The 17,851-nt window shown below is 37.6% G+C and overlaps 2 protein-coding genes across 2 annotated transcripts in view; both read right to left on the bottom strand.

The window, feature by feature from the left end:
* The window catches only part of HOXC10 (homeobox C10), a 4,394-nt gene extending 413 nt beyond the window's left edge, over positions 1-3,981 (bottom strand). The window contains exons 1-2 of the mRNA XM_073318356.1: positions 3,168-3,981; positions 1-412 (exon numbers count right to left, since the gene is read on the bottom strand). The exon at positions 1-412 is cut by the window's left edge and continues 413 nt beyond it. Coding sequence (XP_073174457.1) covers positions 135-412; positions 3,168-3,933 — 1,044 coding nt within the window. The 5' untranslated portion in view covers positions 3,934-3,981 and the 3' untranslated portion in view covers positions 1-134. The remainder of the gene's footprint in view (positions 413-3,167) is intronic.
* Positions 3,982-13,663: 9,682 nt separating this feature from the next.
* On the bottom strand, positions 13,664-16,326 carry HOXC11 (homeobox C11). Its single transcript, XM_073318691.1, has 2 exons — positions 15,651-16,326; positions 13,664-14,438 (listed from the first exon to the last, which is right to left on the bottom strand). Exons 1-2 carry the CDS (start codon positions 16,324-16,326, stop codon positions 14,206-14,208), a joined length of 909 nt encoding a protein of 302 aa, XP_073174792.1. The 3' UTR covers positions 13,664-14,205.
* Positions 16,327-17,851: the final 1,525 nt, after the last annotated feature.

Raw genomic sequence — 17,851 nt, 5'->3', positions numbered from 1 at the left:
CGCTCTACAAACTGCAAATACCCAAATGACTGAGGTCCTTAATTTTTGCATACGCATTGCATTGATACCCAGAAAAAAAATGAACAAGGTTTCTTTTTCCCCTTTCCCCTTTCCTTAAATATTATTGAGCACGATCAAGTAAAATTAAAATTGGAAGTCAGTTCGCGAATTCGGTTCTCTCTGTTCATTTTCTTGAGTTTCATCCTGCGGTTCTGAAACCAGATTTTGACTTGTCTGTCTGTCAGGTTAATACTCTTACTAATCTCCAGGCGGCGCTCACGGGTCAAGTACATATTGAATAAGAATTCCTTCTCCAATTCCAGCGTCTGGTGTTTAGTGTAAGGACACCTTTTCTTTCTTCCGCTCTTTGCTGTCAGCCAATTTCCTGTAGTGTTTTCTGCCTTTATATCCTCTGTTAAAAATAACATTATTATATAAGTATCCGTGGAATAGGAAAGAGAATTTACCAGGCTAAAGATTGTTAAAAAGCAGCTTCTTTGGTGGAGAACAATTACTCCCCTACGCACAAATAACAGGGTTGTGCTTATGTCTTCATTTATTTTTATTTTTGAGGTGTTTTAGGTTTAAAGAACTCATTAAATACATATTTAAATGTCCATTTGTTTCCATCGACTATCACCAAATCGCTGAATAAATCCACGTTAACAATATGAACCTATACTTCAGATCCACGTAGCCAAGGCTAAGTTATAGCTCACAGACGAACTATCCCTAGTTCAAGTAACGGATATCATAGTGAAATACAATTTCTTTTCGGCTCTTACACTATTCTAGAGTGCAGGGTTGTCCACACGTCAGACATGTCAACAGAATATAATTTTATTAAATTATTCATGGCCTTTCGTGTACCACATGAAGGCTTTTTAAAAATCTTAAAATCAACAGTGTAACTTTCCTAAGTTCCGTAACTGTTCTGCCATTACTTCCTTCTACACACACACATACGCTTTACTACAAAAGCATCATCTAAGGTGAAATCTGATTATTACCCTCTGAAATATCTGGCTCACTGAAGCACTGTCTTCTAACAGAGGTCAGATGTTTGGAGTCTGTGAAGCTCCAAGTGTATTTTTCGTAAACACAGACTATCTGAAATGGATTTGCCTATATAAAGTGTGTGTATATATTTATCCTTGTAATTATATTTCTTATATATACACACCTCTCTTATACACTTACACACACACTTCATAAAGTCAAATGCATGTGTTTGCAATATCTATATAGCATATAGATAGAGCTAGAGATATAAAATACTTGGGATTTGAATTTGATCATGGGAAAATTCTGACATCAGTAGTCGCCTATATTTATGTCTAACTGTGAAAAAAGAAAATGACATGTCCTATGACTACAATAATCCACTTACTTTTATATTCATGCTAGTTTCAGAAAATTCTGCGATTGGAAATAAGAACTCTACTTGACCATTTATGCCTTAACAATGAGTATATTTGCAATTAAGCCACCTTTAAGTTTGCAGATGCCCTTTCATGCTATTGAGCCTTTGAAATTCTCGCTAAGCCTCTAGCTTTCCAAAATTCTTGAATTGAATTCAAAAATTGCACCTTGGCAATGAATAAAATTCTGATTCAACAGAAAGGAAAACTTAAGCTTTAAAATAATTTTATTTAAAGAAAACCACAAACAAACAAAATCCGCCTCATACTGGTTCTGACGATTAAAAATGCTATTCACAATATATTAATTTCTGAAAAAGCAAAAGTTTGGACGTCAATTACTTTAAACATACACCCATTTTAGTTAACACCAATATTTCTGGAGAAACCTTTATTTTTCCCCACCCAAATTATAGTTCAAAACCAAAATAATCTTTCTGTTAACTCCCACGAAAATATATCTTGACGTGAAAATAGAAAGCGCTTTGTGAAGAGAAGTTTGTAGGGATTTTGATAAACTTGACTTTGTGTTTTGTGTATTTGTAACTCAGCTGTCAGACAAAATAATGTCATTGGATGTGGAATAAAATGAAAAGAATGTTTTGGACTATATATTTTGTTTTGTTGAAAGGCCAATTTAAAAGGTGATTTTGTATGAAGATATCTTTCACAAGAACGACAGTGGGTATGAAATATCTGTATGCTCTTCTGGTACCCATACACAGAGGATGTATGTGAGTATACACACCATACCAAATGCACGTATATGTATATGCATATACAAACTACATAGTTACTAAACTGCTTCGTTTCTGCTTGATTTCTAGCATATTACAAATTATTGGACACCGAAGCTATTTTAACCCATGGACCATAGTCAAATAATAAAACCCGTTGCTTAGATCTCCATCCGCTCCCAATAATATTTTGTACTATGCATTTTACGCCAAATTTTCAGAGAATTCCACTCATTCATACATATACCTCTACTTAATGACCCCCAAAAAATACTTAAAACAGTCTATCTTGAATCTAGGTCTACAGGACAACGGAATATTAAGATAAACAAACATTTCAACCCACATGAAATCTCTACAATGAAAATACAATATGGTAAATGGCAGTCTCTCCTCATAGAAACCCAAACTTAAAACATCTGTTTCACACCCAGAAACAATTTTGCCTTCACAAACAAGATCTCAATTCGCCAGGGAAAAGCTTTTTCAACAAGCAATGGAATGAAACACACTACACAACTCCAACCTGAGCTGTTTGCAAGTGAAAATAAGACTCGATCTGTGTTTTCTTTTTCTTTTTCTTCTCAGACATTTTATACTGAGCAAGTAAAAAGAGTAAAATCTGCCTTACACGACCACATAAAACATTTGACTAGAAAATAACATGAGGTAAATGTCTGGCTGAACTGATCTTTTTGGAACTCATAGCCATTTTAGGCGATTTTTAAAGCCACCTAATCTTATTAGATATACACCATTCCTAGCAGCTACATACCTAACTAAATACATGCACAAGTCTCCCTTTCAAACAGCGAGAGGATGTGCTTTAACACATTTGACTGATCCATTTTCGCAGTGATTTTTATTTCGAGAAAGAATTTAAAAACGACTGCAGCCATTCAGACATACGTGCGGCGGAGTGTGCCGTGTAAAGTGCACCTTATGAATATTATTATCGTTATGCTGATCATTTTCTGAAACCAGTTACCGATAGTGGATGATCCCTTACCTTTTGCTTCATTGTCAGAATTGTCTGTGCTGTTGTCAGTGCTTTTATTCAGGTCTTTCTCTGCTTCCGAAGGGGTTATTTTTGGAGCTGGGGCGCTTGTTTCTGTTTTAATTTCGTTGGTGGATGTATTCTGGGTATTATCTGTTTTTGTGTTTTCGGGGAAACTCACTTTAGCCACTGGTGGTGGGGCTTGTTGTTGTTCCAGACGCTCACTCCTTGGGTTCAGACTCGCCCTGGAGTCAAAACTTGCCTCAAACTCATTTGGATTGTTGCAGTTTGGCGTCTTCTCCATAGAGGAATAACCTTGGCCGGCTCGATAGTAGCTAGGAACAGGGACTTCATGATCATTTAGGCAAGAATCAGGCATTTGATTGGGGTAGAGGGCTGTCTCTGTGGCATTTTTCGCCCTTTTATCAGCGTTATACATGCAGCATACATTCTCTTCTTTGACATTGGTTGGGAAAGAGCAGGATGGGAGCTGTCTTGCAACAGGTTGTTCGATTCTGTAAGTATTTTTTGGGTCACACCAAGTGTCTAGCTGAGAAAGGTAAGATGGATAGGTGTTGAGAGACAGGCTGGCGTTATTCACCTCGTCTCTTTTGGAAAGAGACGGGATAATTCCACAGTTTCTCATCATTCCACAGCTGAAATCGCTCCCGGGCTGCATATACATTCCTTGGTTAGAGGAATAATTCTCGCCTCTACAGGTACCGGCCAGCGAGTCCATCAAAAAGGAGTTAGAAGTCACATTGTTGGGACATGACATTGTCAGGGAGGGATTTTAAAGAGGAATACTACAGCCAAGGGCTGACATCTTTTTTTTAGGGAAAAATAGCAGCCCCATAATTATCCACGCATTGGTCCCCCACCACGTGACGGCCAGGCCAATGAGGATTGAAAATGGCCTTGATGATTCAGACGCCGATGACGTCACAAGGGTCAAGTTGTTGCGAGTGGAGAAAACTAGCATAGAGCAACAGCGACATCTATCAGTCTCTGCCGGGTAGGATGCCCGGGACCTTCACTTTGAACAAAGGAGAAAAGCCCCCGCGGTTTGCGGGAGTTTGTTTACCAATGAACCAACGCGTGTCTACAGCAGAGTAGGGGGAAACAAAAAAGGGAAGCGAACGCGTAAATACAAGCAAAGTCAAATCCAAATAAAAAGGTCAGGAAACAACCAACCTTCTTTGCCTTGCCTTTCTTTCCTTCTTTTGGCCGAAATAAATCCAATTTCTAGTAAAAGGCAGAGACCCCCCCCCCCAAAAAAAACCCCTAATTTAACTCCCCCCCTTCCTTTCTCTCTTCTTAGCTAGATTCCCAGTGCTGTGTTCCCCCCCCCCCCTTCTTCTTTCTTCTGTAACAAAACTTGAAATATTTGAGTTGCTGTGGTTTGGGTTTTCATCGAAGGTTGGGGTGGATTTTGTTTCTTTTTAACTGTGGGGTGGGTGCAGTTCTTTAAAGGGTGGAATTGTGGGATCGATGCCTCTTTAGACCTCTGCTTTGTTTTTTAAAATGTATTTGGAATCAGTACAAATATGTAAAAAAGTTTAACAGAGATGGTTTCAGTCTTTAATTTAGGTGCTTTTTGACCCCCGCATGTCTAAAATAGACCTGTGTGCATACTTGGAAAGCAGGGTTTTTTTATATACCAACAAAAAGCCGTTTTCTTTTTTATTTCCTTTTTCTTTTTTTCTTCTTCTTTTTTTTTTTTTTTTTTTTGGTATGGATAAAGCGTTGCATCCCCACCCCCGAAACATATCGTTTTTTTAAAATAATCCACTTCCAGTGTTAACTGTCTTAAGTTTCTTTGCTAAAATAGCGTCTGTGACATGCAAAAATCTTGCCAAATAAATGTATTCGTGGGAAGGAAAAAGGGTAAATTTGATCAATTTGATCGATCTTTAAATAAAAAAAGGACAACCGTGGGATGGTGGGGGTTTGGTTTGGTTTGTTTTGCCTCTTCACGAAATAACAAAAAAAAAAAAAAAAATCAAAATCAAAATTGTATTTGACCAAATATTTAGCACATGGATTTCCCAAAACAAACTTTCCGATTTGGTATGATTGTTTACTGTTGGGACTAAAAGAAAAAGTTTGTTTCTTGACAGATTATTTCCCTTTCCCCATTTTGTTAAACTGTGTCACTGTTAGGTGGGTTTAACTTTCCCCCCATTTAATTTAACGACCACAGAACAATAACTACTAGTACAAGTGAAGGTGAATTTTTTACCTCTGTGTTTTCCTTTTGCCTCATTTCTTTACTGGACATTTTCTAACGTCGTGTAGCAATTAAGATAAATTGTTTTAGTGTATATTAATTTTGCTAGCGGGGGAGGCAATCCTCCTTAGATAACGCTGATCTTAGGTTAGGCGAGGAATGGGAATAAGGTATAAATAAATAAAAGAAAGAAAGAAAGAAAGAAAGAAAGAAAGAAAGAAAGAAAGAAAGAAAGAAAGAAAGAAAGAAAGAAAGAAAGAAAGCCTCGAATTTCAAGATCATTACAACCGATTGGAAAGACACACGGGTTCAGAGTCACTTTCAAGGGGAAAAAAGCCACCCCCACGACCTTTCATAAGGGGGGGAAAGGGGAGCAAATTCGGTGGGGAAAATTACATAGAAACATGAAAAGTTGAACCGGACCATTTTGCGTAATTTGTAGCGCTTTAAAGTGTAGATTATTCAGCCCTTTTCTGCAACCATCTTTCCCCAAGGTGTTACAGAAGTCTTTCACAATTCCACTCTGCTTTAACTTTCAAGAGTCTTTCCAATCTTCTCTTCTTCGCATCCTCCAGTGTGACAAATTTAAATCTCTTAGGCCGAGACAGCCTAAAAGTGCATTATACAATTTTGTGTGTCCCCCTCTTATACAACACAGTAAAAGGTTTCCTACGCTTCAGACGCCATTTGGTTCCCCTGGAAAGCTATTTGCGACTTTATTGCCTCTATTTGTGTTATCTGCATAGGTCTTTTAAAAACAGTTTGATAGAAATCGTTCAGTTTTATGATATCCAACGAAAATTCCACATAATATTTATAAGCAAAGAATAAAACTTTAGTATGGGAACCAATATTTTCTCATTTATAGGTGATGAAATTAAAGACCAACCCAATTTTGTATTATGCTGCTTTTTCCCCCCCTCTTCTACTTTATTTTTGCAGCTGATCTGGCTACCTAATAATTTATGCTGGTCAGTCAAACATTTCACATGTGCATTTCTGGGACACCAGAATTTGACCTTATAGTTTCCTGGATTGTCTGCCTGCAGATTAAATATGTTTTCCTGATTTTTGCCATGTATTCCTGTGCTTTTATCAAAGGAAGATATTAATGCGTTGTAATCAAGATTAAACAACATCAAATAATTTGAATTTTCTCTCTCTCAGACCCAGAAGCCTTTATAGAATCTGGAGTAAATGCAGTATCTGTGCGTCCTGTTGGAAACGGAAGATCTACCGTGGAAACCTCATATTTTAAGAATGTGTACATTTTGTGTATATAAAATAAAGATTTACATTGTTAACAGTCATTCTGTGCACTAGCTTTTGCCAAAACAATAAATTTATGCAAAACGTTTGAAATATTTTAAACTCTCTTTTCTAAGATGCTGCTCAAGAGCTTTTGAAACAAATAGGACAGCATGCAGAAAAACCAGTTCAATCGAAAATAATATATGATTTTTAAAAACTTCAACGTAGATTTTTTTGTTATATCAAAAGAGAATCGAGGTTAGCAAGGAACACAGAGGACATCTCCAGGAGACCGAATATTGTTTAAAGTTAAAAATAATTAAAAGTATGATAAACATGGGTCATTAATGGAAAAAGAAATAAAATTCATCAGCTTAAGTAGAACCCCCGTTGGGAAAAATGCTTTACTCCAATTACAGAAAATAAATACGAACAAACGCTATTAAAACTTAAAAGGAGAGAGCCTATGTGTGGCAAAGACTTTAATAACCTACTTTGAATTTTACACACTTTTAGGAAAACAATATAGATGCTGAATGTTCACACACACAAAGCACGCTTTGATGCAAATGTACCTAGATGACATAGATTCACAGAGAGATGTACACATGTTCATAGATAACTTTCTGTTTCACAAAGACATTTGGAATAACCTGTGGTATTTTATTTATACTAGAGCTAAGAAACTAATGAAGTCTATGTCACATAAAAATCTCTGTGTCTCTGTGTGTGCGTGTGTGTGTGTGTGTGTGTGTGTGTGAGGGGGAGGGCGGGGAGGGGGATCCCCCTTTTCATGTGTGCCTTTCCCTCAATGCCTATGTATCTGAAGCAAGCGGCTGATGTTCTGCTATTGTCTTTACTGGGAGGTTGTCCTGTTTTGAGTTCCAAAGGCAGATAATTGCCGAAAAATATCAAGAAATCAGCTAATGTGATTCCTCAGAACCTGTGTTCTTTGTTAGCCACACATGGTGAGTCTTTAAGGGAGGGGAAAAAAGACTCAACCAGCCCATTTTTGCCCTATGAATTTAAAATGCACGTGTATAATATCTCACACAAAGAATATCTCAAACGCACACCTTCTATTTTACCTGCCTCCTTTTCAATCTAATTATTTCACAGAGAGCTATGCACGGGATTGCCTCTTATGTCCATTGTATTTTTACCAACTTTTCTTACATTTTTATTACAAACATTCATTTTCGCGTCTAGGAAGTATTTGGTAGCAACACTTTAATGATTACCTTAAATTTGTATTTCTGCCCGGTACTATGCCCCCATGTTGCAGCAGAAATAATTCTGATTTATGACAATGTACACTGGAGTACAATAACAGTGATGCAAAAATAAAACCCACGCCTTTATATGTTGGCTTAGAAACTGTAAACTATCACCACAAGAAATCTATCAAACTTTACAATCCCTCTTATTCTACTTCCTTCTTTCTGAGTAATTTAAGTCATAGAATTATGGAATGATATTATGTTCCTTGAGGTGGCATTGAAAACTGTGTTTACGTTTTCCTACGTCCAACATAGCAGTCTTCAGACTCTAATATACTGGTTTTAGTCTGGTTACCCTTTGATCACTGGGAGAAAATTGGAGAGAGTAATTCAGATACAGGCATGAGTGGTGTGGGTGACAGAAGAAAATAATAGTGTGCCAGGATTTTTTAAAAGTTTATTCAATGGGGAGTGTTTCCTGTAATTTTCCACATGCGTTAACAAACTTAAATGTTACACAAATAACAGAAGGGTTCATATCAGAGGTTGTGGAGTCTAAGCAGTTGTCCTGAGAATCTAAATTCCTATATGCTTCTAAAGCAATAAGCGTTTGGGGCCATATTTCATGATATGATTACATTTCTAAGCTAAAAGGAGAGCTTAAAATGTTTTGAAAATTGATGCATTTTACTTCTTGGGCATATTCCTTTGAAAATGATATAATTACTGGGGCGGAGGGGAAGTGTGTGAAAAAGTAAAAAGACTTAAGTGCCTTCTGAAATGTTAAAACATACTAAATTAGAAAAATAGCAAAACATTCTGTCTTTACACATAGGAAATCTGAAGAAAGTTCAATTAAAATGCTGGTATTTTGATATCGTCGGCAATACGTGTATAAAGCTGAAATCCCCATCTGCTAAGTGCTTCTAAATTGGTTTCAAATATAGCTTCAACCCAGTATCAGTCATCAGGTGAGTGGTGGGATATTAACAATTCCACTTTTTCACAGGAGGAAAAGAGAAAGCTATTTCAAAAAAAATTGAATACACATGAATTTCCGCCCCTATTGGGTTGAAATATACTACAGAGAATTGTTCTAGTATAAAATCATTTTATTTTGCTAGATTCACCTTGATCTGAGAATATAGAATTAGTAGTAGGTACAGTAGAATTACAGTAAAGAGCACGATGGTATAAGAATGTTTATCTACGTATCTATTTATATTGGGAGAGTTATTTAGTTATTTTTAAAGTCCTCAGCCTGAAATATAACCTTGAAATAAACGCTCCTGTTTCCTTAAATACTGATTGTTTGCAAAACTAAATTGATTCAAAGAGATTCCGCTCTTTTAACAACCATTTGTATGGAAACACACTGTTTATATCAGCCACCGTTTAAAAGCAGTGGGACCGACGTGTTTAAGAATGTATCGCTTAATTCCTAGAACGGTATTAAACCCTCTTTCAACAATTAAAACCAACGAATTTGCCCAGCTACTTGTAGCGCATAAACAACTGTAATGTTTACATTAAGTCTGTTCTTTTGTTTAAAACTAATAAAGTCTTTTATGGGCTACATCAGCTATATGCTATATTCTAATTCAGAAACTAAAGATTAAAAAGGCCTTATGAGGTTGCAAGCCACATTCTTGTGGTTTCATGTTGTAATTTAGAAGTTATCAAAGGCAGAAGAACGTGCTTAAATCTAACATATGCTGTGCACCCGTATATTTCCAACTTTATTAAAGACGGATAAGCAAGGCCTTAATGAGACGCCATTTTGGAAAAAAATAATATAAGTCAGGTTTTAATATTCTCTTTGATAGCAAAGAAGCACTCAGCCATGCACGCCAACCAGAAGAAGTAGTTTGGCTTTTATTTTTCCTTCCCAACTCTAGTGTCAGTTAAAAATGCTTTCATTAAAAACCAGAATTACCTCGCAAAAGTGATTCCCCCCCCCCCCAATGGTAGAGCCCGCACGATATTTCAACACCAAATTCTCTGCCCTCCACCCAGAAGAGGGGTAAACCGGGAGAAAAAAAATTAATGGCTATTCCAAAATGTTACGACCCACGAGAGTCTCCAAGACAAGGAAACTGGGAGAGCAAACTATTTATTTACATTGTACACAGCCCTGGCTCTCCGTCGGGCTTAGCTATGGCTCCTACCAAAGTTACTCGCACACAAATAAATGAATTCACCCTATGATCCACAGGCGAAGATTAGCTCAATTGATGGTCGCTTCCAATCCACTTGCCAAAGCCAATGTCTTTGTTCTTCGGATTTTCTAATCCCATTTTTGCCAAATTCCAAGGCAACGTCAAACCCATGAGGAAAGTGCAAATAGTAACAGGATGGCTTTCCCTCATGGCTATTGTTTGCCGGTCTTGCTGAGTTGTTCAACAGAGTAGTTTATTTACATGTCACCAAAGAGAACTCGCCCTTAGAGGACCGCACTTATCACACAGTCAAGTTTACGTTCCTCAACTCAAGAACTGTTAGGAGAGTGTGCATGTGAGAGTGGGTTGGTGTCTTTCTGCATGTGTGTGTGTCGTGTGTATGTATATGTGTGTGCGTGGTGTGTGAACAGCCATGTCTAACATAACTACAGTCCCTGTACATTTTATTCCTGGATGTGCATTTGCAGTTCTTTAAAACAAAACAAAAAAACCACCTGCATTTTCTGCAAAAGTGGAAGTGATTTACCCTGTATGGAACCCAACTTAAAGGTACGTTATTATTCCGCAAAAAGCCAATTAGAAGTTTGCTCTCTCGCCTTCTTCCCCCTGTGCAATATTTCACAACAAAGTAACCTACAGCAGCTTCCAATATGTTGTGTAGGGAATCCAGGGAGGAATAGGAAACAGGTCGGGTGTTTGTACGTCACATGGAAAGGTCCTTCACAATTAGTCTGTGTGTCATTAACGTAACTATACAGCAAGCTCCCCCAGCCTATGAGGGAGCATTTATTGTGACGGACATTCGATGGAAATAATAATAAAAAAAAACCTTGTAAAACTTTTATGCCAAACAAAGTTATAAAAACTTTTCATGCGTTAAGATATCAAAAGGTTTATAACAATAATAAAGCGTGTGTGTGCTGTGTGCTGTGTTCAACCTTCTTCGACACGCGGCGAGGTTGAATTAAATATTAGCTCATCATCAAGGCCACATTTGGCCCAAAATTTGAATTTAAATAAAAATGTGGGTTCTCCTCCATCCCACCCACCCCCACCCCCCTATTTCTTTCTCGGGAGGCGGGGACACAGAAAGCCTTTCTGATTCCGCTTTATTACAAAAGGGTTAAAGGTGATGGACTTGACTTTATTGAAGTTCAAAGACATCATATATTCACATTTTTCTTCCTGTGGACCTCTCTCTTCCCTCCTCCTCCGATACAAGGGGCATAATCTCAATATACAGAACTCCACTTGCAGCGTTGGTCTTTTGCGGTTGTGTGAGGATTTTAAAAAAAAATACATCACAGGACAACCAAATCAAAGCCAACTATTTCCAAATTCATCCACTGTGGTATCCAATCCATCCCCACTTCCTCACCTAGACCCCGCCACACACACACACACACACACACACACACATCCAGGCAACCACTCCCCCCCCCCCAAAAAAAAGAACATTAACAGCCTTTCCCTACATGGCACTGCTGCTTAATGCTATTGTAAACTCCCACATGGTCTATAAACTTGGATTTTACAACTAGCATTCCATTTTAGCTCGCGAAAACTTTGAACTAGGCCTCCAGTTTCATTGTGTTGGAATTGAGCTGAAGACATGGAAGGGGAGGGGGGAAAAATCCCTGGGCAAGGCACTCTTATTTGTTTACTATTTACTGCGGAAGTCTTTTCCTATGGCCAGACGGGGTAATTAAGAAAAATTAAGCTGTTTAGTGCTGCAGTCTTTATTACAATGTCTAGACTACCAGCTTTTGTCCGGACAGTGGCTGCTGTTACGGAGCATTAACTGCGGTTTTTGACCTCGTGATAAGCACCCTATTGCACCTATGCTTAGTTTTCCTAACCTTGGAAAGGTTTGGCAAACAATCGTTAAAGAAAGGTGGGTTTATACGAATAATATTCCCTCTTCTTTGGCAGCTCTTCGACTGTATCAATGAGTGGCTGCATCTGCTAGGAGCATGGCTTTGGTCTCCATCCTATTTCAAAACTCTTTCATATTTTATTCACCATCCTTTCAAGGAATTGTCTACCAAAGAAAGGTCCAGGTTTTGGATTTCCAAAGGGCTGGCATGATTTTAGGCCATGGGGATACCTCCTTAAACATTTCCACGTTTTAAACATAAATTCAAAGAAGCTCTTTGCTATCTGGCTTTTTTATTATTTTTTTACCATCTCATTTAATGAGAAACATGTCTATGAACATCACCCATTCAAATTATATCATGGCGTAACGAGGATGGGTCTATCACGAAAACAAAAGTTGTTTCTCATTTATTCTTTTTGTGTATGCAAGCGAAGCACATATTTGTGGCTTGCAATTTCCCCTACCGCTGTCACATAAAATAAGAAGCCACCATCAAAGTATGGGGCTGTATTTAAAAGCAATTATGAGAATTTTACAAGAACATTGTCAATGTATGGGAATATAATGTGTTGTTTCTTTGAGGATGTTCTTTTGTTCTTTCTTTTTCTTTTTTCTTCTCCCTCACTCCTACTCATACAAAACTCCACATCAAGAGATATGAGAATTCAGGCTGAAAAGCAACAAAACAAAACAACACCCCCCCACTCCGAGTTATTTTATATACACAACATACATGCATCAAACCACTGCAGGCGTTTTCTGTATTTCTTTTTCCTTTAAACCAAATTGTGGCTCTTTAGTCCGCTCAGGAGAGGGGAAAGGCTTTGTGTAAACATAAAAGTACACTTCTGTACCAAAAGCTTGGGAGTTGAACTTGTTTTCCTTAACCGGGATTTTAAGTACTTGACTTTGCATTTGTGCATTGTACGTATAAGATAGCTTATATTTGACTTCATGGAAACACAGCACCTTCGATTGTGTAATTAGAGTTGCACTCACTTACAAAAGTCAAATATACGGTGCAGAAGATTAATTACATCCGGAAAAACAGAGCAAGACACATGGAACCAAATACACGGTTGTATTATTCGGCCAAGAAATTCCAATAAATATTTAAATTCGGTGAGGAATACAATGAACTCCACAACAAATGTAAACTTTAAAGTACAGGAGTCATATGAATTTGGACAATGGCACATTGCACTGAGCCAGATGAACATGGATGATTATATATGGCGATAGTATCAAATATATATATTTGATGTCCTAACCATTTAGGTATTAAAAGTTCTATTGGCAAGTCCCTACCGCACCGACCGCAATGAGGTTTTAAAGAGGGGAAGTACTAATAAAATGGTCAAATAAAATCATAATGTAGAACAGCTTGCGATATCTTTATTTACCACAGAATTTCACAGAGTTTCCCGGGAATTCACTTTACATACACAAAGATCGTTTATTATTGTTGTTGTTTGCTGTTGTTGTTCTTCCAGATCCGGGAAAAAATGCATTACGAAATGTATTTACAAACCACTTAGAGACAGTTATTGCAAATATATTCTCGTCCATACACCCCTCTCTCCCTCCCCCCCAACACCCCAAAAATGTAAAAGTGGGACTGCATAGAATATATATATTATATATATATATATATATATATATATATATATATATATATATATATATATATATATATATATATATATATATATATATATATATATATATATATATATGGAGGGGCTTGAAATGAACCCATTCTTACTGCAACGGAACAGAATATTTAAATTAGGTTTCGACAACAGTTCTTGGCATGGATAGCAAGAGAACACAAATGGTCGGTGTGGATACGCACACTCCTATGTATATGTGTACATACACATACGCACGCACACACACACACACTCCCAAATCAAGGTATCTAAATGAACCATAGAGGGAGGTTTTGGCCGCGTCTGTGGTAGCATGTTAACTGCATATTAAAATCATCACCATGATAATTATAACACAGCACTGCGATTTATTCAAATGGACAAGGATGACTAAATGAAAAAAAATCCCAGTTGTTCAGACAAAACGTTAAATAAAAAGTCCATGGTTTTCCAGTCCTTTAAACGTTTAGATATCTGAACTCCTTGCGTTACTTAGAACTGTTCCATACATACAAATGTAAGTAACGAAAAGGTTTAAACTTTGAGGTTGCTTGTAGACTCAGACCACAACCCATGCTTTCAGAGTTCCTTCTTAGTACAGATCTACTTCACCAGCAGAGGACTGGGAAAAGATGTGTTCACAATAAGGGATTTCCAGAAAAATACTGCAGGCGGTCTCTGCTTAATTTTTTTTCTTTCATTCTTCTGTTCTGAAACCAAATTTTAACCTGTCGATCAGTGAGATTTAGCATCCTAGACAACTGAAGCCTTTTTTCTTTGTTTATATAGACATTGAAGAAAAATTCTCTCTCTAGCTCTCTGATCTGGAATTTCGAATAGGGACATCTCTTCTTCCTTGTACGGGGAGCACCTTAGGAAAAAACAGAAGGGAATGTAAATACTAAGCAAATGCAACACATAGACTCAACTCTAGTTCTGACTCCATATATATGCATATATATATATATATATATATATACATATTTATAGATTCATGAGATAATATATTTCGCCACTGTTATATTTGCCCACTGTTAATATAATGCAGAGGGGAGGTTATATATGGTTTTAAGGATTGTGCACTACTTATGTTCTAAAAACACTACCTCTGCACAGGATTTTGTGATAGACATATTTTTAAGCATAATTAGGGATTGTACTCAGCAATTTAAGCAGGCTTTAAAGAAACTGTAGCTGTTGAAAAACATACGTTCAAGCTGCAAATCTGTTATCTGTATAGAAACAGCATGAGCAATGTTGGAACTGTAGGAACTAGACATTATGTTCCTCATAAGTTTTTGATTAACTTCAGTACCAGCATCCACACACTCCAAAATAATCAAAGTAAAAAGGAATTTAGCCTCTGAGCAACAAAAGGGGATGCATTGTTTTCATCATGAAACCAAACAGCAAAAGGGGGGGAGAGAGAAAAATCTCACCGTGATCGCTAAGTTTAAAAGTTGCTTGGCTTCAGAATTGAAAATAAGCCTCTAAGTTTTCTTAGCAATGTAGTGATTTTTTTTATCTGACCTTAATGACAAAAGACAGAAATTCCACTAGGCTTTGCGAAGAATCGTTGCGATTAAAAAAATAAATAAAATAGAGACTCAGGATTGAATTAAAATGTTGCACAGTTTGCATTTAGCTCCACATCCCCTTATCAAAAGAGAGAGAGAAAAGCAAGACCCAACATATACTTTTAATTTTTAAAAATTCACTCTACATGCATCTTAGTGCCTAAAAGCAAGCACAGGAAGCTACAGCAGTGTTCTGCCCAATTGGCTTTTACCCTGAGCAACCCGGGACCAAATCCTTTTAAAATGCTCGTGTAAGTTCATGATCAAAGTTAATATTTGCCACGATGGTGTGCTTTTAAAATTTCACAGACTCTAAGATACTGTGTCTGCGCCTAACATCTCCATTTTTTCAAAGAGCTTTCCCATCGTAAAAATTCTTCTCGTTGGAAGAAAGAGCTTTGTAGGTTATAATAAAATCCTTTGAATGCTTATAAAACTCCACATAAAATTTGACCGACAAAACACCGGGCTAGTCCCTTAACCTTTCCATTTACTGCTCTACCTACTCGAGTTGCTGCTTTTGCTTCCTTCCTTGTTGACAGAAGAAGACGAAGCTGAAGACCCTGGATTTGTGTTTTCCTCTTCGTCTTCCGGGTCTATGCCTTGCTCTCCGCGGGATGATAGTGCACTGGGCTGGGAGTCGGATTCCAGTTTGCTCTCGCTTTTCTGCAGACAGTTCTCAGGCGGGTTCTCTGTCCCGCAGTAGGCATTTTCGAAGAACCGATCAAAGCCCTGGGGCAGGACACTGTTTTTGTTCATGCTGGAGTAGAATCCCGTAGATGCAGGATGGTTAGAGCTGGGATGGTGGTGGCTGTACACGCTTTCGTTTTTCATTAGCATTTCGGTCATGGTGGAAGGCGGGATACACTCTCTATGCATCAGATCTTCCGCGGAATAACACGATGCGTAATTGCTTCTATGGTGCCATTTACTAGAGGGGTCTAGACCATAGGAGACCTCTCGAACTGGTTGCACTTGCGAGAGGTTAGTGGAATAAGGGTAGGAGATTTGGCGAGAGGGGGCCTGTGGCAAGAAAGATGACACAGTTGAAAATTCTGGGACGTAATAGGTGCAGCTAGGGAGGTAGAGATTGGAAGCGCAACCTGCTCTGTCTCCAAAGTCAGCACTCCTCTCTTTACGCGATTGAGAACAGAAGTTTCCTAGATTCACTGAGTTAAACATCTTTCTCCGTTTCTTGCTCTATAGATAGATGTTTTGGATCCGATGTGCAGAGGGGGAAAAATTTGGGAAGGCGAGATGACGCGCTATCCGTCTTAGTCGCTCTAAGAAGCACGTGATCCAAAGTAGATATTGTCATATATCAGTTTGGAGCACTTAGATGTGTAGGAGTGGTTCACTTAGGTAAGATCTCAGAGGTTCAAACGATTGGTTTTCAAACACCGCAGAAACATTATGAAAATCAATTGCAGCTTTGTATTCATTTTCTTCAAGGCACACCCCTTGTAAGCATTCAAAGCAAAGGGCAAATACAAGGGATGGCTTGTGAAGTTTTTTTTTTTTTTCCTTCCCGGTTTGGATTCTGCTTTCTATTTTTCACGAGGATTCGGATATGAAGTGGGGGCTGTTGGGAGCGAGTGGGAGCTGAGGGAGGGTCTTAGAGATATTTTAACTGTATTTTTCCACGTTTTTTTTTCTTTTCTTTCCACGCTAGTCACATTTTAGGCGTGACAATGTAAAGTCTTTAAGTAAGCTCAATAAAAAGCCCAGGGAATGCGCTGAAGATTCATAAGTAAGTTTTCAAACATTTCTCAAAATCTTGCTACAGTGGGGCATACACATATCTCTGTGCCATTGGGCTTTTAAAATTATAGTTGAATATATAATTTGGGAGGGAAGGAGGGAAGTGGCTAATTAGCAAGCTTCTAACATTAGCTAATTACATTGTTCTATGTGCAAACCAACTGTACATAAACCAACGTGGCATATACTGCAGAGAAACAATACCAGTGTGTACCTTTAAGCAATACCAGTGTGTGTAAAGTTTCAAACTTTAAAGTTACCTGAGACTAAAACAGAGCCATTTCAAGGCTGTCTTAATGACTTTTGATATCGAATTTGTAATATATCAGGGAATAGAGCAAATGAAATAAGTCAGTGCCTAATAAATATTCGAAAACCTCCTTTAATGTTTTGTTAAATATTTATTATGTAAGAGTGGCATATTAAATATTTAAAGCAAGTGTTTATTGTCAATCAATGAATGTACATACAGAATTACTAGCATCCTTTATTCCTCCAACTGAATTAAAAAAATAGAGATTCTTATTAAAGTCATTTGTTTTGAATTTTGTGCCCCAAGAGCTTCATGCTTGTCTATATTTCCCAGTGTTTTGAGATGGAATGAATACTTGTGCTATAAAGTGCTATCAGACATTTTACGAGTTTTTCAACCAATTGTCTGTCTAAAAGTTCTTCTTTAAATAATATGGAAAGGGATACCTGTAGGACTTACAGAGAATATTGAGTGACACTGTGGATTGCTAGTATTTCCAAGATGTATCTTGCATATCTGGCATACTTAAAACTCTTCTAACACCAAATTACCCTGTGACAACTACTCTGATTGTTTACTTCTCTTTCTTTTCACCTGGGTTGCAAATAATTTGTCTGGGGACTGTGATGAAAAATGATGTTAATAGTATTTCTATTTCAAATGCAGAGATGTTTGTGTTTTCCACGATCTGTG

Source organism: Lepidochelys kempii, chromosome 20 (genome assembly GCF_965140265.1).
Source record: "Lepidochelys kempii isolate rLepKem1 chromosome 20, rLepKem1.hap2, whole genome shotgun sequence".
Classification (NCBI taxonomy): domain Eukaryota; kingdom Metazoa; phylum Chordata; order Testudines; family Cheloniidae; genus Lepidochelys; species Lepidochelys kempii.
This window is presented reverse-complemented; position numbering and strand designations above follow the sequence as displayed.

Bases quoted from the DNA above. Each gene is read 5' to 3' on its own strand.
- HOXC11 (XM_073318691.1), bottom strand. From the start codon at position 16,326: ATGTTTAACTCAGTGAATCTAGGAAACTTCTGTTCTCAATCGCGTAAA. The intron at 14,439-15,650 runs GTAGGTAGAGCA...TTTTTTCCTAAG, and splicing joins AAGCAAAAGCAGCAACTCGA to GTGCTCCCCGTACAAGGAAG.